The 22163-nt window shown below is 31.3% G+C and overlaps 1 protein-coding gene across 1 annotated transcript in view; it reads right to left on the minus strand.

Annotated features, from left to right (window-relative positions):
• Positions 1-2399: 2399 nt before the first annotated feature.
• The window catches only part of LOC124535845 (homeobox protein unc-42), a 30325-nt gene continuing 10561 nt past the window's right edge, over positions 2400-22163 (minus strand). The window contains exons 2-6 of the mRNA XM_047112233.1: positions 14651-14817; positions 12830-12937; positions 9997-10180; positions 6246-6389; positions 2400-2524 (exon numbers count right to left, since the gene is read on the minus strand). Of these exons, the coding sequence (XP_046968189.1) occupies positions 2415-2524; positions 6246-6389; positions 9997-10180; positions 12830-12937; positions 14651-14817 (713 nt within the window). The 3' untranslated portion in view covers positions 2400-2414. The remainder of the gene's footprint in view (positions 2525-6245; positions 6390-9996; positions 10181-12829; positions 12938-14650; positions 14818-22163) is intronic.

Below are 22163 nucleotides of genomic sequence, written 5' to 3' on the forward strand. Positions count from 1 at the left end.
CTTTAAATATTAATACACAAATGCGTCTAATATGACAAAAGACAGAATTTTGACTGCCACTAATTTAGCAATATTTTCATTATTTTCTGACCATTATATTTTTGAATAATTGACTATTTTACATATAACACAAATTGTTATTATTTGTTTCATGATTTATTTAATTAAGTATAAATTAAATATTTAATTAAATAAATTAAGTATAACATACTTTAATTAATATTATTCTATTTAGCAGGTTATTTAATACTGGCACAAATATTTATACTAAGTTGCGAAATAATCAATCGCAAACAATCGCGGTGCGGTTTTTCAAGTGCCTTGATCTTTAATATGTAATTTCAGTAAGTTTATCTGTCTTTTACTTTATCTGTTTTTGCGCCAGTCTTAAAAATCATGCCAAGTAAAATAATATTAATTAAACTTCAACAAATTATTAAACAACCAATGAGAATAATATTTTTTATTACATAATAATGTGATATAACTAATTATGACATCCTATGACGTAACATCATTTTGGAGGCTTGGGCTACTAACATATTTATAAATTATAAGTAAACCAATTTTAGAAATTATTAAAAATATACCTAAAAATGAAACAAAAATACCTTTTAGACAATTTATTTAATTTTACACATGTTCATTATAAGACAAGTTTCCTTATAGATAATATTTACATTGAAAAAAATGCACAGACGGCCTTTAAACGGCATTGAATTCTCTTTTAATTTATCTATATTCCTTCGTATATTGTACAAAGTCGAAATGATAAATACAATGTGGCTTTGCTTATATTAAACTACAATATCGATTTTCGTAAGACAAATATGTGTAGAACATTTGGCACGGGTTTAAGTTTGCGTACAGACTGGCGATTTAAAAGATTATTTCAATCTCATTAATATAATAATAAGTGCTACTCAAACGCAGTCACTTAACAATAATATATGGCTTCAATATTTTCTAATTTGAGATAATTTTTAACGGAAATGTTTGCTTCAATAATTGTAAGGTGTGGTTGTTGTTGGTAAATTAACTTTCTTAGATGATTTATATGTTTAGATAGAGTGTCACATGATAAAAGAATCAAACAAAACCGAATTTATTTTATTGGTATCTGTGAAAGCTATATGCTCGACACTCGCCAAATGTCAATCAATTTCACTGATGTGCGGGCTTAGTGATTAAAAGGGCCACTTTTTTTATAGAAATAAATATTCGAAGGTAAAAATGCACCGTACTTTTTAAATGCTTCTAAACTGCCAGTGTGTACGTTATTTAAAAATGTAACGTGGAAAGGTAATCTTAATATTAAAATTTGACTAAATAATAATTTAACATTACAATATCGTTGAGCTTTTAACGCCTTAAATGTATCATGCAAACGGTTCAATATTTACACGGGCTGTATTGCAATTAATAATTAAAAATTTTGTTCATTTTATGATAGCTCCTTGCTTAATTTTTATTTTAACATAAATTAACTCACGTACCATACAATTTCTCGACGTATATGTAAAAAAAACCAGACACACCATAATATAGTAAACAGTAGAATACTTTTAAGACGATTTTTTTACGAAATATCATTGTTTCGCATACAATTTCGACTTATTTTTGTAAGATATGTTTTCGCACGCAAGGAGCAATCAAAAACGCGACCTTACGAGATAATTCACTTAATTAATACAACAATCATGAAAATATTATGTACTTATCAATTATTTAATTCGAAATGGCTGTACAATATGACTAGCATACACAATATACGTTTATAGAGAAACAGTCGTTCCTTGTTAAATTAACATTCTATTTTGTACCTATACATAGTATCTATGCACGTCCGCAGACGTACTGTCTTAATTCGATTACTGTTACTATTACTTCAACAAAAATAATTTGTAGACCAATCTGAAATTATGTTTTTTAAATTTCAAGGATCTAGATTATTAGTATCCATTTACTATTGAAAACGAAAATGAAAAAAATTAATAAATGAATAATAAACGTAATTATCGTTTGGATAAATAAGTAACTTATAAATTTGTATTATTTCATAATAAATATAAAATCCTACGCATAAGATTTGAAATAAATATCTACAAAATAAAATGGCTACCACAGATTTAAGCTAGATGAGTTAGTTTTTCAATATCTATCCTTTGACGATATTAGCAAACTATGTACTCCAGGACGCTACTACGCATTTAATATCAAAATAATTCGAATGTATATAAATCCAGATTTAGACGTTCAGTTTTAAAAAAACAATCACGTATTATTTAATCACGCTACGTGTGCAGTAAGCTTTATGCATACATTACCTTTAACGAGCGCGCGTGTACTCCATGCGACTACGGGGACGCGTAGTCGTGCGGCGCCGGGGAGTAGTCGGCGCCGTGCAGCAGCGATTAGGTCTGGTACTGCAGCATGGGGGCGGCGGCCAGGTTTGCGTGGTGGCCGCTGTTCATCCGCAGCGCGGACAGCGACTTGTTGTACCACTCGTCTTCTGCGCTCATGCCTGCCCACGTCAAACAAATTGATCACATGAGCAAATTATTGCAATTCAAATTAACAAATACAATTACTTTTGTATGTTATGAGTTATTTTAGTTTGAAATGCTCTTAACATAACATTATGTATTTAACAATTCAAGTTCCAAAGAATGACATACATTGAAATACATAACATACGAAAAAAAATTAGAATATTGTCATTGTTAATAATTATTTAATATTATTTTCTAGATGATGTTGTCAACTATTGGTATCTATAGACACTCATGTCTATATTTTTCAAATAAAATTATATAAAAGTAATGATATAGTAGTATATAAATAACGCTTTTTCTGATTTTGTAGGTCATTTGTTTTTTTTCTTAAAAAATTTTGATACCGCTTACGTTGCATTTTATTACTAAATAAATCTATGAATTATATATCTATATATAATTATTAATTGTATAAAAGCAATACCATTTAATAATAAGTTTATCCATCGATAATCTTTATGTCCTTATGCCTTTGCGGATTAATATCATACCCTTTTATATAAGGACTTTTATCAAAATTTAAAAAAGTAATGTCGTAATTTTGCAACAGGTTATTAAAAATGTAAAGCTAATGAGTTTAGATTTTCTCAATAACGAAACAGCCCTTTCAAGTACATATAGATTTAATAATTTTGTTCATTGTATTGTATATCATTACATTATCATATAATATTATTATACAAGTTTATTCCGTGGCTTTTTATCAGTTCTGAGGAAATTCTTTGCAGCAATTTTCTAACATTATATTTATAAATATAACAATTAAGTAGCAAATAAAGATTTCGACCTTAATTTCGAAAAATATAAAACGTTTTATTTGTATATGTATTGGTGTGTAATTATATCCGAATATACATATAATTGTTTTTAAATATATAAATCGAGTTTATATATACTAATGTCACGTTGTTTTCAAGTTAGTTTGTTAAAATTTCTCTCCTTTATTAAGTGTTATGTAAAGATTCAAAGGGAGATAGCAGTTACCCTCAATAGCTTTACCACATAGTGATAGACATAAACGTAGGCGAGCCGGAGGGTCGTGAGAGTAGAGAGGTACAAGGCGACCCTCGCGTTTTCTCAAGATGCAATCTCGCCGCAGGAAATAAGATATTTGCGAAGACGCCGCGAGGACGCCCGCCAAAGTAAATGTAGTGGAAATTTTCTTATTAGAATATCTACGGTACGATGCCTCGCCTCCATTACTTGGTCGTTTTTTCTACGCAGGAATCTGGCTTAAGGCGTTTTCGTTTCACGTGCCGCCTCGAGTTACCGAAAATGTTTTTATTACTCTCTTAAATTGAAAGTCGTAACTGGTGAAAATGATCACAGATATCACTTAAGGGCCCAAATTAACGTTAATATATCGCAATCATAATGAAATCTTATTCATATTACTAAGTAACGTAGAGAAATAATGTATTATTATTATGATCAGTAATAAGTTTTAAGCTTTAAGTTTGGTATATTTAAACAGCATAAAGGTTTTTTTGTAGTTTCAATGTAGGTATAATAAAAAAGTACATCCATTTCAATTATATTACATATATATTTTTGTATAATTAAGTAATTTAAGTGCTTTTTCAGGATGCTACTATGGCTTAAAAAGTATAAAAATAAGAACTTCACCAAATTAATGCATTTAACCTGGCCTACAGAAAGTAAATCGATATTAAATTATAATGAATAAAATTTTATTTTATAAAATTGATCGTATTAATATTAACTCTTATTATAGATATATATACATATATATGATTATTTTTAAGAAATATAACGAGAGTTTTATATATGTTTGTTCGTGGAAGGCAGTGATTATAATAACTCATTATTCCCATATTTCTAGTAGTCCAGATTTATCAAATGCTTTTCGAATAAAGATGATAACTATTCAAATAAATTATATTAGAGTTTATGATGCAAGTAATATACCTGCAATATATTCAGGACAAGTTAGAACATCTTGAGTTCAGTAGCAGAGATTTATAATCTCCGGCCGCAAACTCAAAGATCATTGAATTAGTGAGACGTACCAGCGTCTTCAACTACATACGACTGACGTAAGTACATCATTTATTAACGGAAATATCTTAAGTAAATTCAAAAGTAATCACTTGATATAATTATAAATGTCTTCTAACTTCCCCACACTCAACAAAATTGTTTCCACTTTAATTTATTTGAAATTAATTATAAAAAAAACCTTTGTAGTATATAATTTATTAATATATTTATTTAATATTATAAATACCTACTACAATTGGTATTTTTGTCAATAATTACTGACAAATTTAAAAACCCATTCCGAAAGTTTTTAACCTTTTGCAATTAAATTATTTGTTCAAATAAACACAACTAGTAACAAAAGCAATAGTAGACCACAATTTAGAAGAAGTAACATTCTTTACAGAGTTTAATAGTCCTTAGGCTTTGACGCTGCTATGACAAAACACTTTGCAGCGAACAAAAGAAAGAATTCCCGTGACTTTAACAAATTCTAATTAAGTTTTTTTTCCTTTTCGAGATCATCTGGCGGAACTTAGTCGTGGCCAGCAAAGAGCAAGTTTTCTCATTATTATAAGGGATATTTGTATAAAAACGAGGCTGCGATCATCCGGGCTCCGCAACTTTATAATTGCCTTGACGGTTCTAATAGAAAGTTGATGAAAGCTGCCGCGCGAGTCTACCGCTTCTTGTTTTACACTTCAAACTTACATCTTAGTTCGTACTCGATTTAATTTCGTATTATTCATTGTGTTAGGCGGTGGGTGGCGGCAACCGGTGAAATAATAAAACTTTGTATTTAGTGTCTCATTCCGAACCTCATCGCTGTGATACTTGCTACTTTAATAGTTACATTTCAACTAATTGTTTATCTACGTTGATGTTTAATAACTATATCATATAAATACAGATAAAATATTTTGTAAGAATCAAATAGTTAATATTTTAGTATAAATAAAAATAGGTATTATAGTAGTAGTATATAAAGTAATGTATTCAAGACCAAATATCATTTTATAATATAATTTCGAATACGAAATCTTGATTTTTATCATCTATTCATATGTATAATAAAATTGGAGTGACTGTTAAAATGGCCCCTAATACTCATTGCATATGCATGTATACACGGACTACAAATACCAAAATAACATTTTTTACAATTTTTGTCTGTTTGCCTGTTTGTTCCGGCTAATCTCTGGAACGGCTGGACTGATTTCGACGGGACTTTCAGAGGCAGGCAGAACTGATATAAAGTAGCAACTTAGGCTATAATATTTTTTTTGTTAAATTCAAACGTGTACAAGGTCGCGGGCACAGCTTGTATTATATAAAGTGATTTCATATGTTTTTTATAATTATACAAATATATTTTCGTATGTGTGTGTACGAGCAAATATGAGTAAATTTTTTTTCCTACCTCAAAAGGGTTGTTAGAGTATGCGTTAAGAAATAGCCTATGTTTTTAATTAAATAAAAATGTATAAAATGTAAAAGTGTAACTGTATTCAGCAGAGTTTGTCAGAATTGAGCTTAAACTTTTCATTAGTAACGATGCGTGGACTTTCACGTCGCCGTCGGATCTTATACGGATGCACATAGCGTTGGATGTCTATACCTATGTGTTGATAAATAAATATCTTCGCAATATGTATGTAACTTTGTAAAGAAATTCTCGAGAACACTCACCCATAGTATCTTGTCGCATGCCGACGGCGCTCATATTGGCGCCGTGGCCCATCGAGAAACCCTGCGGCATCGGGTATGAGCCGCCGCCCATCTGTGAGAGCGAGAAGATATCCTTTTGCAGCTCCTCATAGCTGCCGTGGTGCTAAATAGAAGAAACAAGAATATTAATATTGAAATCTATTATTTCTGAGTTGATGGTTCATGATGAAATTACTAGTTTCAGGAATCTATATAACCTAGCGTTTTCTTAGTCTAATCTAAATGTCAGGATCCGTTCTTTCGTTAGGATTGTTATTGCATATATAGACGGTATTGCAAATGGTCCAAGGGCAAGTGGTCATTATTACAAATAGACATTTGGACTTTAAGAAATATTAACCATCCGTTAGATCGTCAATACACTAACAATCTTGGAATTTAAAATGTCAAGTCTCAAAAACAAGCCTATAGTTGCACTGGCAAACTGGAATACAATAATTCTAAGTATTAATGTTCGTCAGCATCAAATATGTGTAGCAATACAATTTTTTTACTTATGTACTCTAGTATATACTCTTTAAAAATGAAAATGCCTGCTATAAACGTATGTTGTTTATAGTAGTAGGTTTGTTTTACGTTGAAACATGGGCATAAATTGTCCCTGCTCCAGCTGTGGTTGTAATTTATCACGATCAACACTTCGCTAATGGATAATGCGATGACGAAAATATTGAAACCACTGCAATTACCACGTCGGGAAACGATTTTTAATCATTATAGTACGGATATAATATTAAATTTTTTAACACGTTAAAATACCTATTATTAAAAATATATTTTTATTTAGAAGTTCGATTAAGTGTTAATATATCAGCGATGGTTAAAAAGTTTATGGAGCTTGTTTAGATTCGAGCCCGCTATTTTTGTATAATATTCAGTTATGTATATAAAGAGAAATGTGAGGAAATCTAATGAAAAGTGTGGTTGTATAATCACTAAACGTTCTTGTAATGTTTAGCTTTCGGAAATTTACGGGTTGTTATTGCATGAAAAAAGAATAATATTTACTGTTACTGTTCTTATTCAAATTTTATAAAATAATTATTAAAAATATCCATTAACAGATGTCCTCTGATATTTTCGCATTATTATTATTATTTGTGAACAGAAATGCGCACACACTAAATCAATAGTATCAAAATTGGGAGCTTTCTCTATTCCATGGCTCGTAAAGTCCGGCAGGAGAGGAGCGATCAGCGCAAAACCAACGGATTTTTGTTTGTGATACAAGGAGTCTATTAAAAATAACTAACATGCATTGGACTTGAACTCTCTTATAAGCTATACAATAGACCAACGAAATAAGTAGTGGAAATGCAACGATTGATAATGATAAGACGACTTGATATACTATATCCGTATTAGTATCCGTGATAATATCGGAAAATCTAATTCTATTTGGATATTTAGCTATCCGTGATGGAGAACTGTAACTTCTCGCTTCAGTTCCAAGTAGCGAAGAATTATTGACATCACCCTATAAATAGCAAATTGTAATGAGAACTATAGTACATATAGGAATATTTGCGTGATCCGCTGATTGATAATTTTGGTGAACCCGCATGGCACCGATAGTTCTTATTATAAAATAATTGCGTTGTTGATATGAAATGCTGTTAAAAATGGTGATTTTATTGCATCACGAACAAAATAAGGAAATCAATTAAGTTCGAATCGATTCGTCGCGTACATTCGTTCATATCCGTTAACGTATGGAACACATAACGAGTGGTATTGTCCACAAGCGCAACCGACGGTTGCTATTTGCATTATTTTCGGTGGCCGTACAATGACGCAATCTCATTACGGCGTAATCAGAGCGAATGATTAGCGCCGCACGCTAACGAGCGATTCGTACACATAATACATTCTTTGATAACTTGCGTTTGTTGCACATTTTCTTATAAGTTACTAATACATACATATCAATATACAGATAATATTTTATATACCGTGTCTATATAACTTGAAATTATTATTTACTTGCTTTTATGACATATTTTCTACATAATAACATAAAAAATTACGTTGTGTCTTAACTTTACTCTTACAAAATACACGAGTAGTATCAATAGACAGTAATAGTTTATTTAATATTGTTTTATTATATGTAGTAATAAGTCGTTATATAAGTAGTTAAGTGTAGTAAGTTCAGCGATTTTCAAATTACAAATTCGCATTGTTGGACATAGAACCAAAATAATTAAAGAATTGTCCTTAATAGTGCTTTCAGAGGTAAAAATAAACCTGGAAGTCACTTACAAAAATGATTTTGTATGAATCATATATTCTCTCTACAAATTAAATCTCATTGCTTTGGATCAGGAATACGTAGCTTAATGTTTCGTCATATATTCGTATCTAAGGACATACGATTAAGTTTACTTAGATCATTTTTTATTACCTTCCAGGAAAGCAAAACCGTTTTAAAGTAAATCTCCTAAGTAGTAATATTTTTACAAAGACACTGGCACTTTTTAGGGCATAGGTAGGCGGTACACATTGGCCCTGAAAAAAAATTACTATATGTGGGAATTGAGATGCAATGTCCTTTGTACCTGAAGTTACTATGTCCCTATTAAGTATCAATGCTTGGGGGTAGAAATTATAATGAGCGGGTGGTACTTACCTAGGCGGACTTGCACAAAGCCCTATCAAGTAAGATACTATAATAAATACAAACACTCCTTGCATAGTCTATGCGCTGCTACTCATGGAATCTCAGATGTTATAAAACTTGTGCCTGTAATAACAGTGAGCACTCAAGATTATTAATATATGTATATAGGTATATATTAATTTTACTAATATTACCCACCGAGATGGTCTTAAAATTTAAGTATCGGATACAGACATTTACGACATATAAATCGAAAATCATTGTAGAAGTATTTGGTCTTATTTTATGCTCATATAATTGTTATGTCTACTTTTCTGCTATAATAATTATTCATTTATTGTGTACTTGTAATGTAGACTAAATAATGAAATTACTTTGAATCTCAGGAGATTTGTTAAATAATTTTAGACACGTTAAAGTGTTATAAATATGTTTAACAATTGACAAACATTTATATAAATAAAAACGTTTGCCTGTTGTTTGTAGGAAATAAATCATATTTAAATATCTCATAGGAAATAAATTAGTTCGTTTCCAGTATGTTTACTGATTAAATAATACTATTCGCAAATTTTCTTAAAGTTAAAATATTTCAATATTACTCAAGTTTTATGTTTGCCGGTATTCATTGATAATCCGTTTTTTTTCAGTTGTTAAATCATTGTCTACATGTAGAATGGTTATTTGATAAGACCAATTTTGCACCGTAAATATATAACCGGTAGGATACTCGCTGCATAATATGGATACTGTGGAATTCTACGGCCTTTACAAATAGGTAAAAGCCCTTTAAATGTCTGTTGTGCAAAACTACTAAGGACTTGGGGCTTATATAACTCACCTACTGTGTCTACAATATAGGTGTGTGGCAAATTTTCATGTCATACAGGATCCGAAAGAATCCGAATTATACATGCTTCGTCACGATGATTTCCTTCATCGCTGGCCAATTCAGTCAGTATTACAATGAATTGAGAACTTAAAAAATATTATAAGATTTTACTCACGATCTTTAGTTCAAAATCACCTGACCCATTTCAAGATTCCTGTACCGATTTTTAATGTGTAATAGTTATTGGGTAAAATTCCCTGTCTGATAATAAGTTACCTGTGGATATCTGTTGATGGTATTAGGGTGCGGGTAGGGTTGGTATCCCCTGTAGCCTTGTATGTTCCGCATCATGCCGTTACAGCCTGGCAGCACGGCTGGCGCGAGTGCCTTCTGCAACTGTTTCTCTTGTTTGCGGTATTTCGCTCGACGGTTTTGAAACCAAACCTGTTTTAAAACAAACAAACAAACATATAATTATAAAACCAACTTTACAGATTTACAATTAGCTAGCATTCTTGCCACCATTCCACGCGGTCAAGATTTATACAGTAACTAGTTTTAGTTCATATTTGTATATATATATATTTAAGCATTTAATGTTGTTAATTCTAATGTTAATAAAGTATCACTTTACAGAACATGTAGACCAATCACATAATTGATTTTTATTTATTTTGCATTTACAATTGTCGCTATCGTAAATAAAACGCTTAAAACATGTTAATGTATAAATTTGGACTTAGTATAATATAAATAGGTTGTATTTAATTTACATCCATCAAGATAATAAACGTTACAAATTAATATAGTGTGCGATAGTACCGCACATAATCTAACCAAAAGTAAAGTTTTATCATAAAATATTTTAAGCGTTTTCTGTTAAAACCATATTGTATTGTTCAAACGATGGCGGTATTCTTTGAAATAAGTAAAATGTAGAAACATAATTTCGTAACATGTTATACCTAAAACAAAATAAAAAACATCGCCTCGTAATCTGTGTTGTCAACGGGAATGAGGCGTGCGTACTTTGATATGGTGATTACAGCTGATTAGAGGGAGAGGGCCAGGGAGACGCCCTCCGGACGCACTCCCCATATAAATAAACCGATACATACCAGCCCATCGTTTGTAATTACTAATTTGAACCCTATATCTAATGAAATACGGGCGATATAATATTCGATATATGTAGTATATAGAATAAGGTAACAGAACATAAAAGGGATATTAGTTTTTTCGCAACGCAATTCGACATCCGTCCCTCGCCGCGCGCGTTGTGATGAAAAACGAACCAATATCCGAGCGATCTGTTACAATATCTTATTGGATATCTTCAACTTGAAATGACTAGCTTAATTTTTTTTTTTGTTTTAATTTCTTCAATGAAGGTTTTATTTACATTGATCTTTTAATGTCTAGCTTATTTAACATAATTGGTATTCAGTCGGTTCTGCTCAATTGATTGAGCTGCATCTTCGAAGTGAAAACACAATATACTACATTTTGTCAAGCTGTATTATATAAAATCATATATACGTTTATGTTTACAAACGTATTTTAATTTGTTATTGTTATTATTATTTGTATATTGATTAAATTAATTAAATACGTTTATATAGTATTTTTTAAACTATTGTCTAACAATTTGCAGCTTTTAGAAAAAGATATGCAAGAAAAGTGAAATTTAAATATATAAGCTTCGTTTCACTTTTTGAAGTCAATATATCATAATATATTGGAACATGTGTGTACATAAGTAACATAATTATTTATATTTGTAATGGAATGGAATATAATTCATGTTGTTTTTAATATATTTTATATTAATAAAAATATTAATTAATATCTTTTTTTGAATCTTATTATAATTATAATGAAATAAAATATTTGAAAACCATACACAACGTTTACAAACGCTTGTTACAATAACACAACATTTTATAACTATTTAAATAAAGACTTTAGAGAGGTTTCAAACATGAAAAATCAAGTCAGTACCTACTCATTTAGCCGAGCGTCGTGTTATCTGTAGAAAATGGTCTCCTTTAAACTGAAAAAGCACGGATCCAACAAAACATTTTCTTATTTCCAATTGTAGAATTCATTTGAGGGCAGAGACAATGTCGAGAGGCGCGCGGGGAGGATGAGCGGCTAACTTCGTTACGGATCCATTTGATGGGATTGCAATGCCTCAGGGGCCACCCTCCCGCACCCCCGCCCACACCCCCTCATTCGCCCGGCAACGTTGTATTTTTATATCGAAATTTCCTCTAGAAGGAGGGAGCCCGACGTCGCTGTCGTCTTTAACGTTTACATTCTTATGTAGCGTCGCCTGAACGTTAATAGCCTCCTACGTAGCGCGCGTGCACGAGTGTAGGTACCGTAGCTACTTACCTACATGTATTGGCACTTCCAAATACTCTGTGTGCGTACGTTACATGAGCTTTTAACGGCAGAATGTATGCAAAAATCTCTTATGTAATGACATTTGCCATGCCTTTCATATTTTTGAGTAGACGTTTTATCTTTGTAAAATAATCATTATTTTTGCAGGACTCATATTTGCTAAGTTATAAGTTTTTGTGTGATGATATTTCAACTTAACAGTTATAGTTAAGTAGTTTCAAATTTGACTTTAAACTCAATAGAGACGTTCTTGAACATGTCACGAGTCATGCTCTGAATAAAATATCTGAAGCTGCGATTTAGGTGCTCTGGGGACAAATCAATAGCGAGTGTCCCGGGGGATTGAGCAATTTTAAAACTGAGATAAGGATCGCTCGCGAGTAACTGTAAACATTTCGTATTCATACGGCCGAGGACGACAGATGGTGCCTTAATTCAATCCGCCTCCGGCCTACGTTCCAAATTAAATTATCCGAGTATTCGCGCATCATTGATATTTCGACAATTCCACCTAAGAAAAAGGCGGCGTAGCGAGTCGTCCGCTTGTTTTCAACTTTATTAAGCTTTAGTACAACAAACGAAACGGCAATAAAATAACAGATTAAAGAAGACACAAAATACGTCAAGATTACTGAATAAGAAAATTGGTATAGTTATTGTATTATCGTTTATAACAGTACTGACCTGTATTCTTGCTTCATTGAGCTTCGTCGTTCGCGCTAGTTCCTCTCTACAATAGATGTCGGGATAGTGGGATTTTGCGAACGCCGCCTCTAATTCTGCTAACTGTTCCTGGTGGTGATAGAAAGTTTATACGTGAATATTATTATCATTATAAAAAAAATGAAGAATTTTAAAGTCTATAAGTTAACTAATTCTAAAAGGTAGTAAGTACAATTAAAATATATAACCAAAGATGATGGCAATATATAGGTTTTTAAATACTTAATATAAATAAATGTTATTTTTACAACACATATAAATAGGACAAATTTTAAATTCTACTACTGACTAGTTTTACATCATAAAATGTTAAATTGGCATTTATAACAATAAATTATAAAATTAAGCTCAAATCTCATTTACAATAGGTATATAATATTGCTTTACTAACGAATTTGTATTTTAATAAAAGTAAAAAATATTAATATTAAACATACATTGTCCTAACTACATTTATGCAATTTTTATAAAAGTTCGATGAACTCGCAGTAAAGTCTGAGGCGAGAACAGTAAAGGTATTTTTCTCTTCGGAATTAACGTTTCTACCTTCCGAAAAATAGTTAAAAGACTATATACTATAAAATCCATATGAAAGGACTGTTTATGGTTGAGTAATCCATTACGCACAACATCGCAAGAGTTGAGCGTTGTTGTGAATTAACAATGACATTCAACCGACAACAACCAAAAAAGATATTGAACGTTTAAGATAATGGTAAAAAATCATTCTTATTTGTAAATTATACGTATAATAAAGTATAGTACCCACTGGAACTGGATTTCTTTTTAGAAATAATTAAACAAATTATTTATAATAATAACTGTTTTTATAAATAAATTCCACAGCTAAATGTATTGTATTTAGGGCAAAATGCATCAAAACTGTTTATAAAAATCATATTGCACATTTCGTTTTGTTTTGAGATACACCGTTGTTTCAATCCTAGTTACAAAGAGTGGTAAGAACCTATCATACATATATATTTGTGGCTAAACTGCATGACAACTTAGCTACAATTTAAAAGTCTATATTTATCATTTAAGGAAACCGAAGGGTATTTCAAAATGAAGTTGAAGCTGAAATGAGAAAATATCGGAGCAGTCGTGACGCTTTAACAGATCGTGTAGGTTTTTAATTTTACATCTCATATTTGTTACATTCATCACATACATCAACATACATGTGTGTCGAAAATAAGCCCATTGTAGTGAGGTGAACGATCGTCCCAGATTTATATTTAAAACAGCGTCCTTTTTATATGAAACTAAAAAAGTTATATAAATCCTATACTAGTTATGTTCTGGTGCTGCATAATAAATTTGGAGTGTATCCCTTCTAGTTTTTAAAAGCATGATAATACAATTAAGCGTTAGTAGGTATATAATAACTTTTTAGGAATATATTTAGATGTAATGCTCTATAAGTGGAACACGGGTAAAGCATTAGTAATAAAAAAGTCTGTAGTAGCTATCTTTTTTTATATAAATAATTGTAGCTAGATTCCATTTTAAGGAATTAATTATATGCCTATTTAGGCCTCCAATCGAGATTGAATCTTGCTAGGTGTGCAAATTACGGTAGCATCAGTGGTTCAGGTTGGAACCTGCGGATTTATACGTCGCTTAGTGACCCGAAAACCATTGCGTTACTGGTGATTCTAATTAAGTGTACAAGAATACTAAGACTATTTACTACCACTCACTCAAAGTTTAAAGTCAAAGAAATAGTAACATAGAATTTCCGTACTGGAAACTGGACATAAACTAAAACAGTAGGTTTACCTGCGTAAATGTCGTTCTGTGACGTCGTCTTGCAGGCGTCGGACAGGACGCTGTGGTCGGCGTGTGTCCAGCGTGCTGCGGTCCTAGCGAGGGGGATAGTGCTGACGCGCCCCCCGAAGTGCTCGTCCCGCCAGGTTCGGGCTTCAATTTTTTGAACGCTCCTTCAGCTGTTGAAGATAATTGCATCTTAAAGGAATATTCATAAGAGCCTTTTTTAAAAAGGTCAATAAAACGAATCGGACTTTTTAATAAAATTTATAAAAATATAATGAATTTTAATAACTGTACCTATGTTAAATTTTACAAAATAATTTACAATCAACAATTCGAACGTGTCCAAGTACGGAAAAATTAAAACAATAAATATAATTATTATCCATATTTTTGCTAAAATTGAAATAACGATATGAAAATCACAAAGAACAATATTTGGCGGACTTTAAACTAATATTTCTTAATCTAAAGGAATTTGACTGCATACTCAAATTTAGTTGAAGTAATGAAACATGTTATTTAAAAGTTTTCCTTTTGTAAGAAATACTTTAAATAGTTATTGTATTAGTAAAACGAAAACGAGCTCTATTCTTTGTTGCATTCATTCGTATCCGCGAACCAAACAAATGCCTCTTTAACCAGATTTTTACATAAGGTCTGATCATTCGACCCCACTTAGCGCGGGTCTGGTTCAAAGAAGCCTCTTCTTATTTGCATAGCGGGTCGCATCGATCCTTACCGTAGGTCAAGTTCAGCTCGGCGTAATTGTAATTGCGTTGCTTTAACACTGTTACAGCTAATGATTCGGCATCAACTCCGTGTACTTCAGCCGAACAGAGTTCTTCGCGTGAATCGCACTTCAGAATGTTTTGTGATTTATTTTTAGCGTATGTGTTACGTTATTATAATAAAAGATTTATGAGCCGTATTGATTCTTAAGTGAGAAAAAACACAAGAATTATATGTATCTATACATATTTTAAAATTAATTGTGCAAGTTTACTTGATTTTTTTGTGTCAGAAAAAAAGCGTTCTAAGTTAACTATTGTAATATGAATAAAAAACGTAATAGCTCTAACTTTTCGCAAAATTAGCGGCATGCAGCGAGTGCGCTGAAATCCCATTATTATTATACCTGTCCCATCCGCATACGCTCACATATTCAAGTCTTTAAGCTCGTTGCTGTAAAAAATCGCATATTGGCGACATAATCAGTTTACCTTTGGTTTCTCTGAGCATTGGAATTAAGAGGGGGACATTTTAAAAGCTCCGTCGGAGGTCGGTTTGGCAAGTATTCATGCATTCCCTTTGACGGCGTCCCAGCTACTTATTAATTAACACGGAGCTAAGTGTTTGCGTCCGCGGTAAACGGGGCCTTTTAACGTTTAAAAGGCTGTTTTTTATTCGCTTCTATGTTTTAGAGGCTTTGATGGCGTATATATCGGTTACGGTTCTGCCTAACAATTTTTCGTAATAGAATCAAGGTAACGTGATTTCTTTTGAACCTTGTTAGATTTTTACATTTTTACTAAAGGGAAATAGAAATCCATTAGGTTTTGCGGTTTTCTTTTCTGTTACAGAGAGAACAAAAGGTTAACGTGACACAATCACGAGTGACTTGCGACAAGTCAACGCACAATATTTATTTGTATTACAAAATGGGGAACATTTGTTCGGGGGTGTAACAAAGATTCAATGTAACGTGTCATTAGGGGGCCTTAATCCCCTAATTATGACGATTGACATAAATGCACCATCTGTGGCGATCGAAAGGTGTCGGGTGACTTCACTAGAAAAACTAAGAGGTACCGTAACTTCTAAAAAACTAGATTACGCTTCGTTTGTTATATATGTACTTTAAAGACATTCAATCAAGATAAGCCTTATACTTTTGGCTGTATAATTTATTATGCCTATTGGTTATTTGCGCAGCTTTTAATACATCATATTTTAGTTCTTTCATGTCGATGAGGTTATTAACTTTTTGATAAATTATTGTTTATTATTTGTCAAATTATTTTTTTGCTGTCGAAACACTTGGCCCTTGGAGTAGTACAAAGAGCTTTATCAAAGAACACCTCGCCTTATTGCTTCCACTGGTGAAAGGAGAACTGGTTCGTCTTATGCCCAGAGGATCGGAATTGCGATTCAACGGGGAAATGCTGCTAGCAATCTTGCTACCATTCCACGCGGTCAAGATTTATACAATAATTATTTTTAATTCATATTTGTATATATTTAAGTATTTACTGATATTTTTGGATTAAACTTACAAAACAAGTGCTAATTTGAAGCTTATTGTATTTCTTGATAAAACTCACCTTTTTTTTTCTAATCAATAATAATAATTACATATCATTATAAGTTGGTATATTTAATAGGGACGGATTAACTCGGATAAAATCGGATTTATATTTGTAAAGTAAAATATATTTTTGCACAAAAAAATCTGCTATCAAGTAAATAGCAATTTCATATTAAAAATAAAAATCTATTACGTATTTGGCACCCTCTGGCGCTCCACGGGGCTCCAGGTCGCTTTGCCCTCCAGCATCCATATGTTGTCGCAGGCCCTTAATAGATTTATAATCGGTGCAAATGCCGCAAATCCCTCTGATTGAGATCTCAATTTATTCCACTTTGCACTATTCCTTTACGGCTTAGGATGCAGTGATTTTTTTATTATTGGGGTACTTTGTGGTCGAAGCTGATTTTACTTTTTATAATGAAATCCTTTAACTAAACTGTAAGTAATTTGTAATTATTAGTATTTACTAATAACAAACTTTACAAAATATTTATTAATCAATCGCAGTTATTATTAATAAAACAAACAAATTTGTTATTTTTGTAAAATACTTTTAAGTGCGATTTTTATCATTGAGGGGAAAATGGGTCTCATCTATGATCTAGAAAGTGGTAACCATAGTGGTAGCCGTTTACCATTACTTGAATATTAACCATAGAAGACAATTTTAAATGATTATTTACGAAAAATATAATGTCAGCAGATTTTATTATAATATCGCTCGCGTGTGGTCCAAATTCCAATGTCCACGACTAGCCATGTTAATGTAAGCTTAATATTAAATGTCCTCTAACATAAATATAAATTTAAAACGAATTCATACTTCTGTTAACCCGTTGGACATTTGTAACTTTTTTCGAGTGGCAGCTGATCGTGTGCTGTAATTACAATAGGTTTATCGGATTTAGGGGTGAAGCGGCGCGAGCGCACTCCATTATGTCAAGTGGGCTCTTTATTGAAGATTTTTATTCGCATATTACTTTGCTATTTTGTTTGTGATTTAAAAAAATACATAGTAAAGATTTTTTTGTCACATTGTATATTAATAACAGTTGAACTAAATAATGCATTTATTATATAATTAAAAAAAAAAATTTTAAAAACATCAAGTTGCACGATAGACACAAATTCTACTAAATGTTACTATTTGATATTTATTTATATTCCAAAAACAGACCAAATAAGTTAATTATTTTATATATAAAACAAAAAAATACAGGAAATTATACGATGACAAAATATTTCACAACGTTTTTAGTATACCGACGTTATGTCACAGGTGACAATCGATATTGTGGATACTCTCTCAATAACATGCGCACGCGCCCGACACGCGTCAGGGATTATGTACAAAATTTGATATTCATTTCACTCCATGTTGACATCCTTATTCACGACCAAAGCTTACAAATAAAAAAATACAACTGTACTAGAATCACTTCTGTGAGAAAGGAAGTTTGTACATATTGTATCGTTATTTAATTCATAACAGCTGGTGAAATAAACCTTTTTGCACGCGGTGTTTGCATTGATTTAATAATTAATATTATTCCGTTTATAGGATTATGTTCAATACTTCTCTTTTTAATTCTCTGAATTTATCCGTTTAATTATGTACCAATGCCTTATGATTATTTATAATGTTTCTGGGAATAACAGTTGGATTATGGTTTGTATTTAATAAGTAGTTAGTTTAAATTTATGCTGATTTTCGGTCGAATCAAATGAAAGTTTCCATGGAAATCAATCGGAATCGGCCTAAGTTGCACAAACTGTTGCACAGTTAAATAATAATAAAAGTGTACTGTGACTTAATGTTACCGCATTTTAATATGCTTTTAAATATACTTACAAAACAAGTTTAATGTTTTAATGATACAGATAATTAGGTTGATTGGTAGGCCTCGTTAGTATTATAACTATGTTGATTTCATTTTAGTCAATAACTATTATTTGCGTTAGACACAACTCAAAATGGAAATACTCTCAAAACGACTTATTATTTGTTTACTTTTCGGTAAGTCATTTTTTTTTAATATTTTTATAAATGTGTATAAATATAGTGAAGATATAAATAGTTGATTAAAGTAATTGAACATTGAAGGATAAGCTCTTTAGTTCTCCATGTTGCTGCCGTATTGGTAATTTAAAGAATGATTAATATGTATTAATATATCTTATGGGTGATGAAAACTTATAGTCAGGTGGTCTACTTGCCAGTCTCTCTAAATATGTATATTAATGATGTCTTAAATTTTCGCGATTATTACACATTTAAATAAAACTAGTTATAACGGATTTGAATCGCGTATATTAATTATTTTTGACATCCCGACGTTTCGAGCACTTTACAGCGTTCGTGGTCACGGGTAGACTAAGGTGGCGTTTGTCTATTTGAAGAACAAAAGAAATATTATTTACAACTACCGCCAGGACTTGAGAAATCGTTGGCGGTAGTTGTAGTAATAATTAAATGGTATAATTAAAATAGTAATATGTAATTAATATACGCGATTCAAATCCGTTATAACTAGTTTTATTTAAATATGTATATTAAATAAAAAAGAGCACAAATGTCAGTTCAGTAAGTAATTCATTTCTGAGGAGTGTAAAATATAATATATAGATTGTGTTATTGTATAAGATACACTGTTGGACTCTTGATGTTTTCACTAGTACGGCACGGTACAATATAGGGAATATTTGCTATCTTTTTTTTGCGGCGATTGTTTGGAAAAACATGGTAGGAAGACTAAGGGAAAATTCCCTTTAGTACAACTATGAAGCCTTTGACGGTCTCCGTGGGGTGTACACCGGTTTCACGGGTACTCCACTCCGAGGTTCCGGGTTCGATTCCCGGCCGAGTCGATGTAGATTACCATTAGTTTTCTATGTTGTCTTGGGTCAAGGTATTTGTGGTACCGTCGGTACATCTGATTTTCCATAACACAAGTGCTTTAGTCACTTACATTGAGATCAGAGTAATGTATGTCTCATATTTATTATTATTACATCAGGTATTAAAAAAAGGTAAATAGATTTTAATGATATGACCTCATTTTTTGGATTTAAAGTTTTAACAGTCGATAATTTTCCAATTTCTCGCATAGTATTATTTCGACTAATGTCCAATTTTTAACAATAAAGTAGATCTATTCAGTTTATTAAAAGTTAATTAAATTGCATACGATTAAACAGTATGTGCGCGTGATTTAATGAGGCAATTCATTTGCTTTTTATCAATGTTCATATTATATAATCTTTGTCATCATCAAATATCAGCCGTATTTGTTTAATTTTAATATTATAATTTTATTATAAATAGCAAGTAAATTCCTTGCACGATTAATTAAATCTATATTTTAATAATTTCAGTCAACACGCTTAAAAATAGCAATGGAGGCGTCTTAGAAAGGATTCAGGAAAGAAAAAGAATAAGGGATGGAAGACTTTTTCCTTTTCTAAGCCCTGGTACTGGTAGTCAATTTCAACAACAAAATGACTACAATGATTATGACGCTGGAGTTGATGAAAACTACGAAGATTACCAAGACAACGGTTATCCTGAATCTCGTAGAATAGGGAATAACGACGTAACATACAATGTACCCAACAATCCTAATGCGATAATATTTAACGAGAATATCCCAAATCAACAAACTAATTATAAAGCTGGTCAGATGCCTAACTTAAGTCAGTCTAACAGAAATAATTTTCCTGTAAATAATAATATGCAAGGAGTTATACAATCTGTAGATTATAATAAAAATTTAAATACACCTCAACCGTTGAGTTCAATGGATTTAGCCAAAGCAGCTACTGGTGTTGAAGTAAGTAATGAGGAAGACACCATTTCTGATAGATTTGGTGAAGGTTCTGCAAGTTTTGCTGATGTAGGAGAAAAGAAAAAAGGCTTAAAAGTCTTAAAACCTTTAACAAAATCGAAATTTATCTTTCAAGTCCAACCAGTTAAACCTGTGGATGAAAGGTCTAGTGGGAAAAATATTGTGTACTATGTTGAATGATTAATTGCTTAATGGAAAATAATTGTAATGATTTTATCAATTTTGTTAATAAGTATTTTCAAACTAAATCATAACTTCCAATACTTAATCGTATTTTAATAGTTTTGATAAGCTAATGTGAGTACGAATTAGCTAACAATACCTTATAATACTGTATTTTATATTTATTTGTAATAAAAACGATAAAAAACGAACAGTATTGTGATTTTTAATAGTTAATTAACTTTACATATGTATTTATAATAAGATGTTTGTCAAATATAGGTTGTTCTAAATATATGTTTATTTTTTAAAGAATTATAAATTTAAACATTTGACACACTTAATGCGTCACAAAATATCCTCAATGATGAAAATATTATATGTGTATAGTCTATAACTATTATAACGACTCCATTGCAGAAGTAGAAGTTGATTTCAAAAAATCTAAATAAACTTTATTCAAATGGGCTTTTACAAGCCCTTTTGAATCGTCATTTAACCGACGAACGAACGAGACGAACCGGCAAGAAACTCAGTAGTTACTCTTTTTCAACATTTAAAAAATACAATGTAATGTTAGTTAATACAATTATTTAAATTAACATATCCTGCCTGGAAGTCAACAGGTATTAATTATTATTCTATAACTATTTATAAAAAATGTTAAACAAAGTCGTTTCCTACTTTTCAACCGACTTCCAAAAGGAGGAGGTTATCAATTCGTCTGTTTTTTTTTTTTTTTTTTTTTTTTTTTTTTATATTTGTTACCTCATAACTTGTCACTGGGTGGACCGATTTTGATAATTTTTTTTTGTTTGAAAGGTAGTGCTTCCCGTGGGGTCCCATTTTTTTTATTTTTTTTTCCGATGATGGTATCCACGTGAAAACGACAAGTCTTAAATTTGCATTACGTATATGCGCGACAAATAGGTGAATAACTGAAAATCACGTTAACCAATTTTGATAATTCTTTTTTTATTATAAAATATATACTTCAACGGTAATTTGATGAAAGTTTGGTAAGGTTCTGAGCACAGGATCCATGACAAAGTAACGGAACGGAAGGGAACGGAACAATTCTGAGGAGCACGTTAGCGATACTCGGTCGAATCTTTTATTTATAGGTTATTTGGATATTTGAGTCACCTTCCGTAATGTGGTTATGTTTATGTAATTATCATAGTCGAATATTATAATCAACTAG

The sequence above is a fragment of the Vanessa cardui genome, chromosome 15, assembly GCF_905220365.1.
Source record: "Vanessa cardui chromosome 15, ilVanCard2.1, whole genome shotgun sequence".
NCBI classification, from domain to species: Eukaryota; Metazoa; Arthropoda; class Insecta; order Lepidoptera; family Nymphalidae; genus Vanessa; species Vanessa cardui.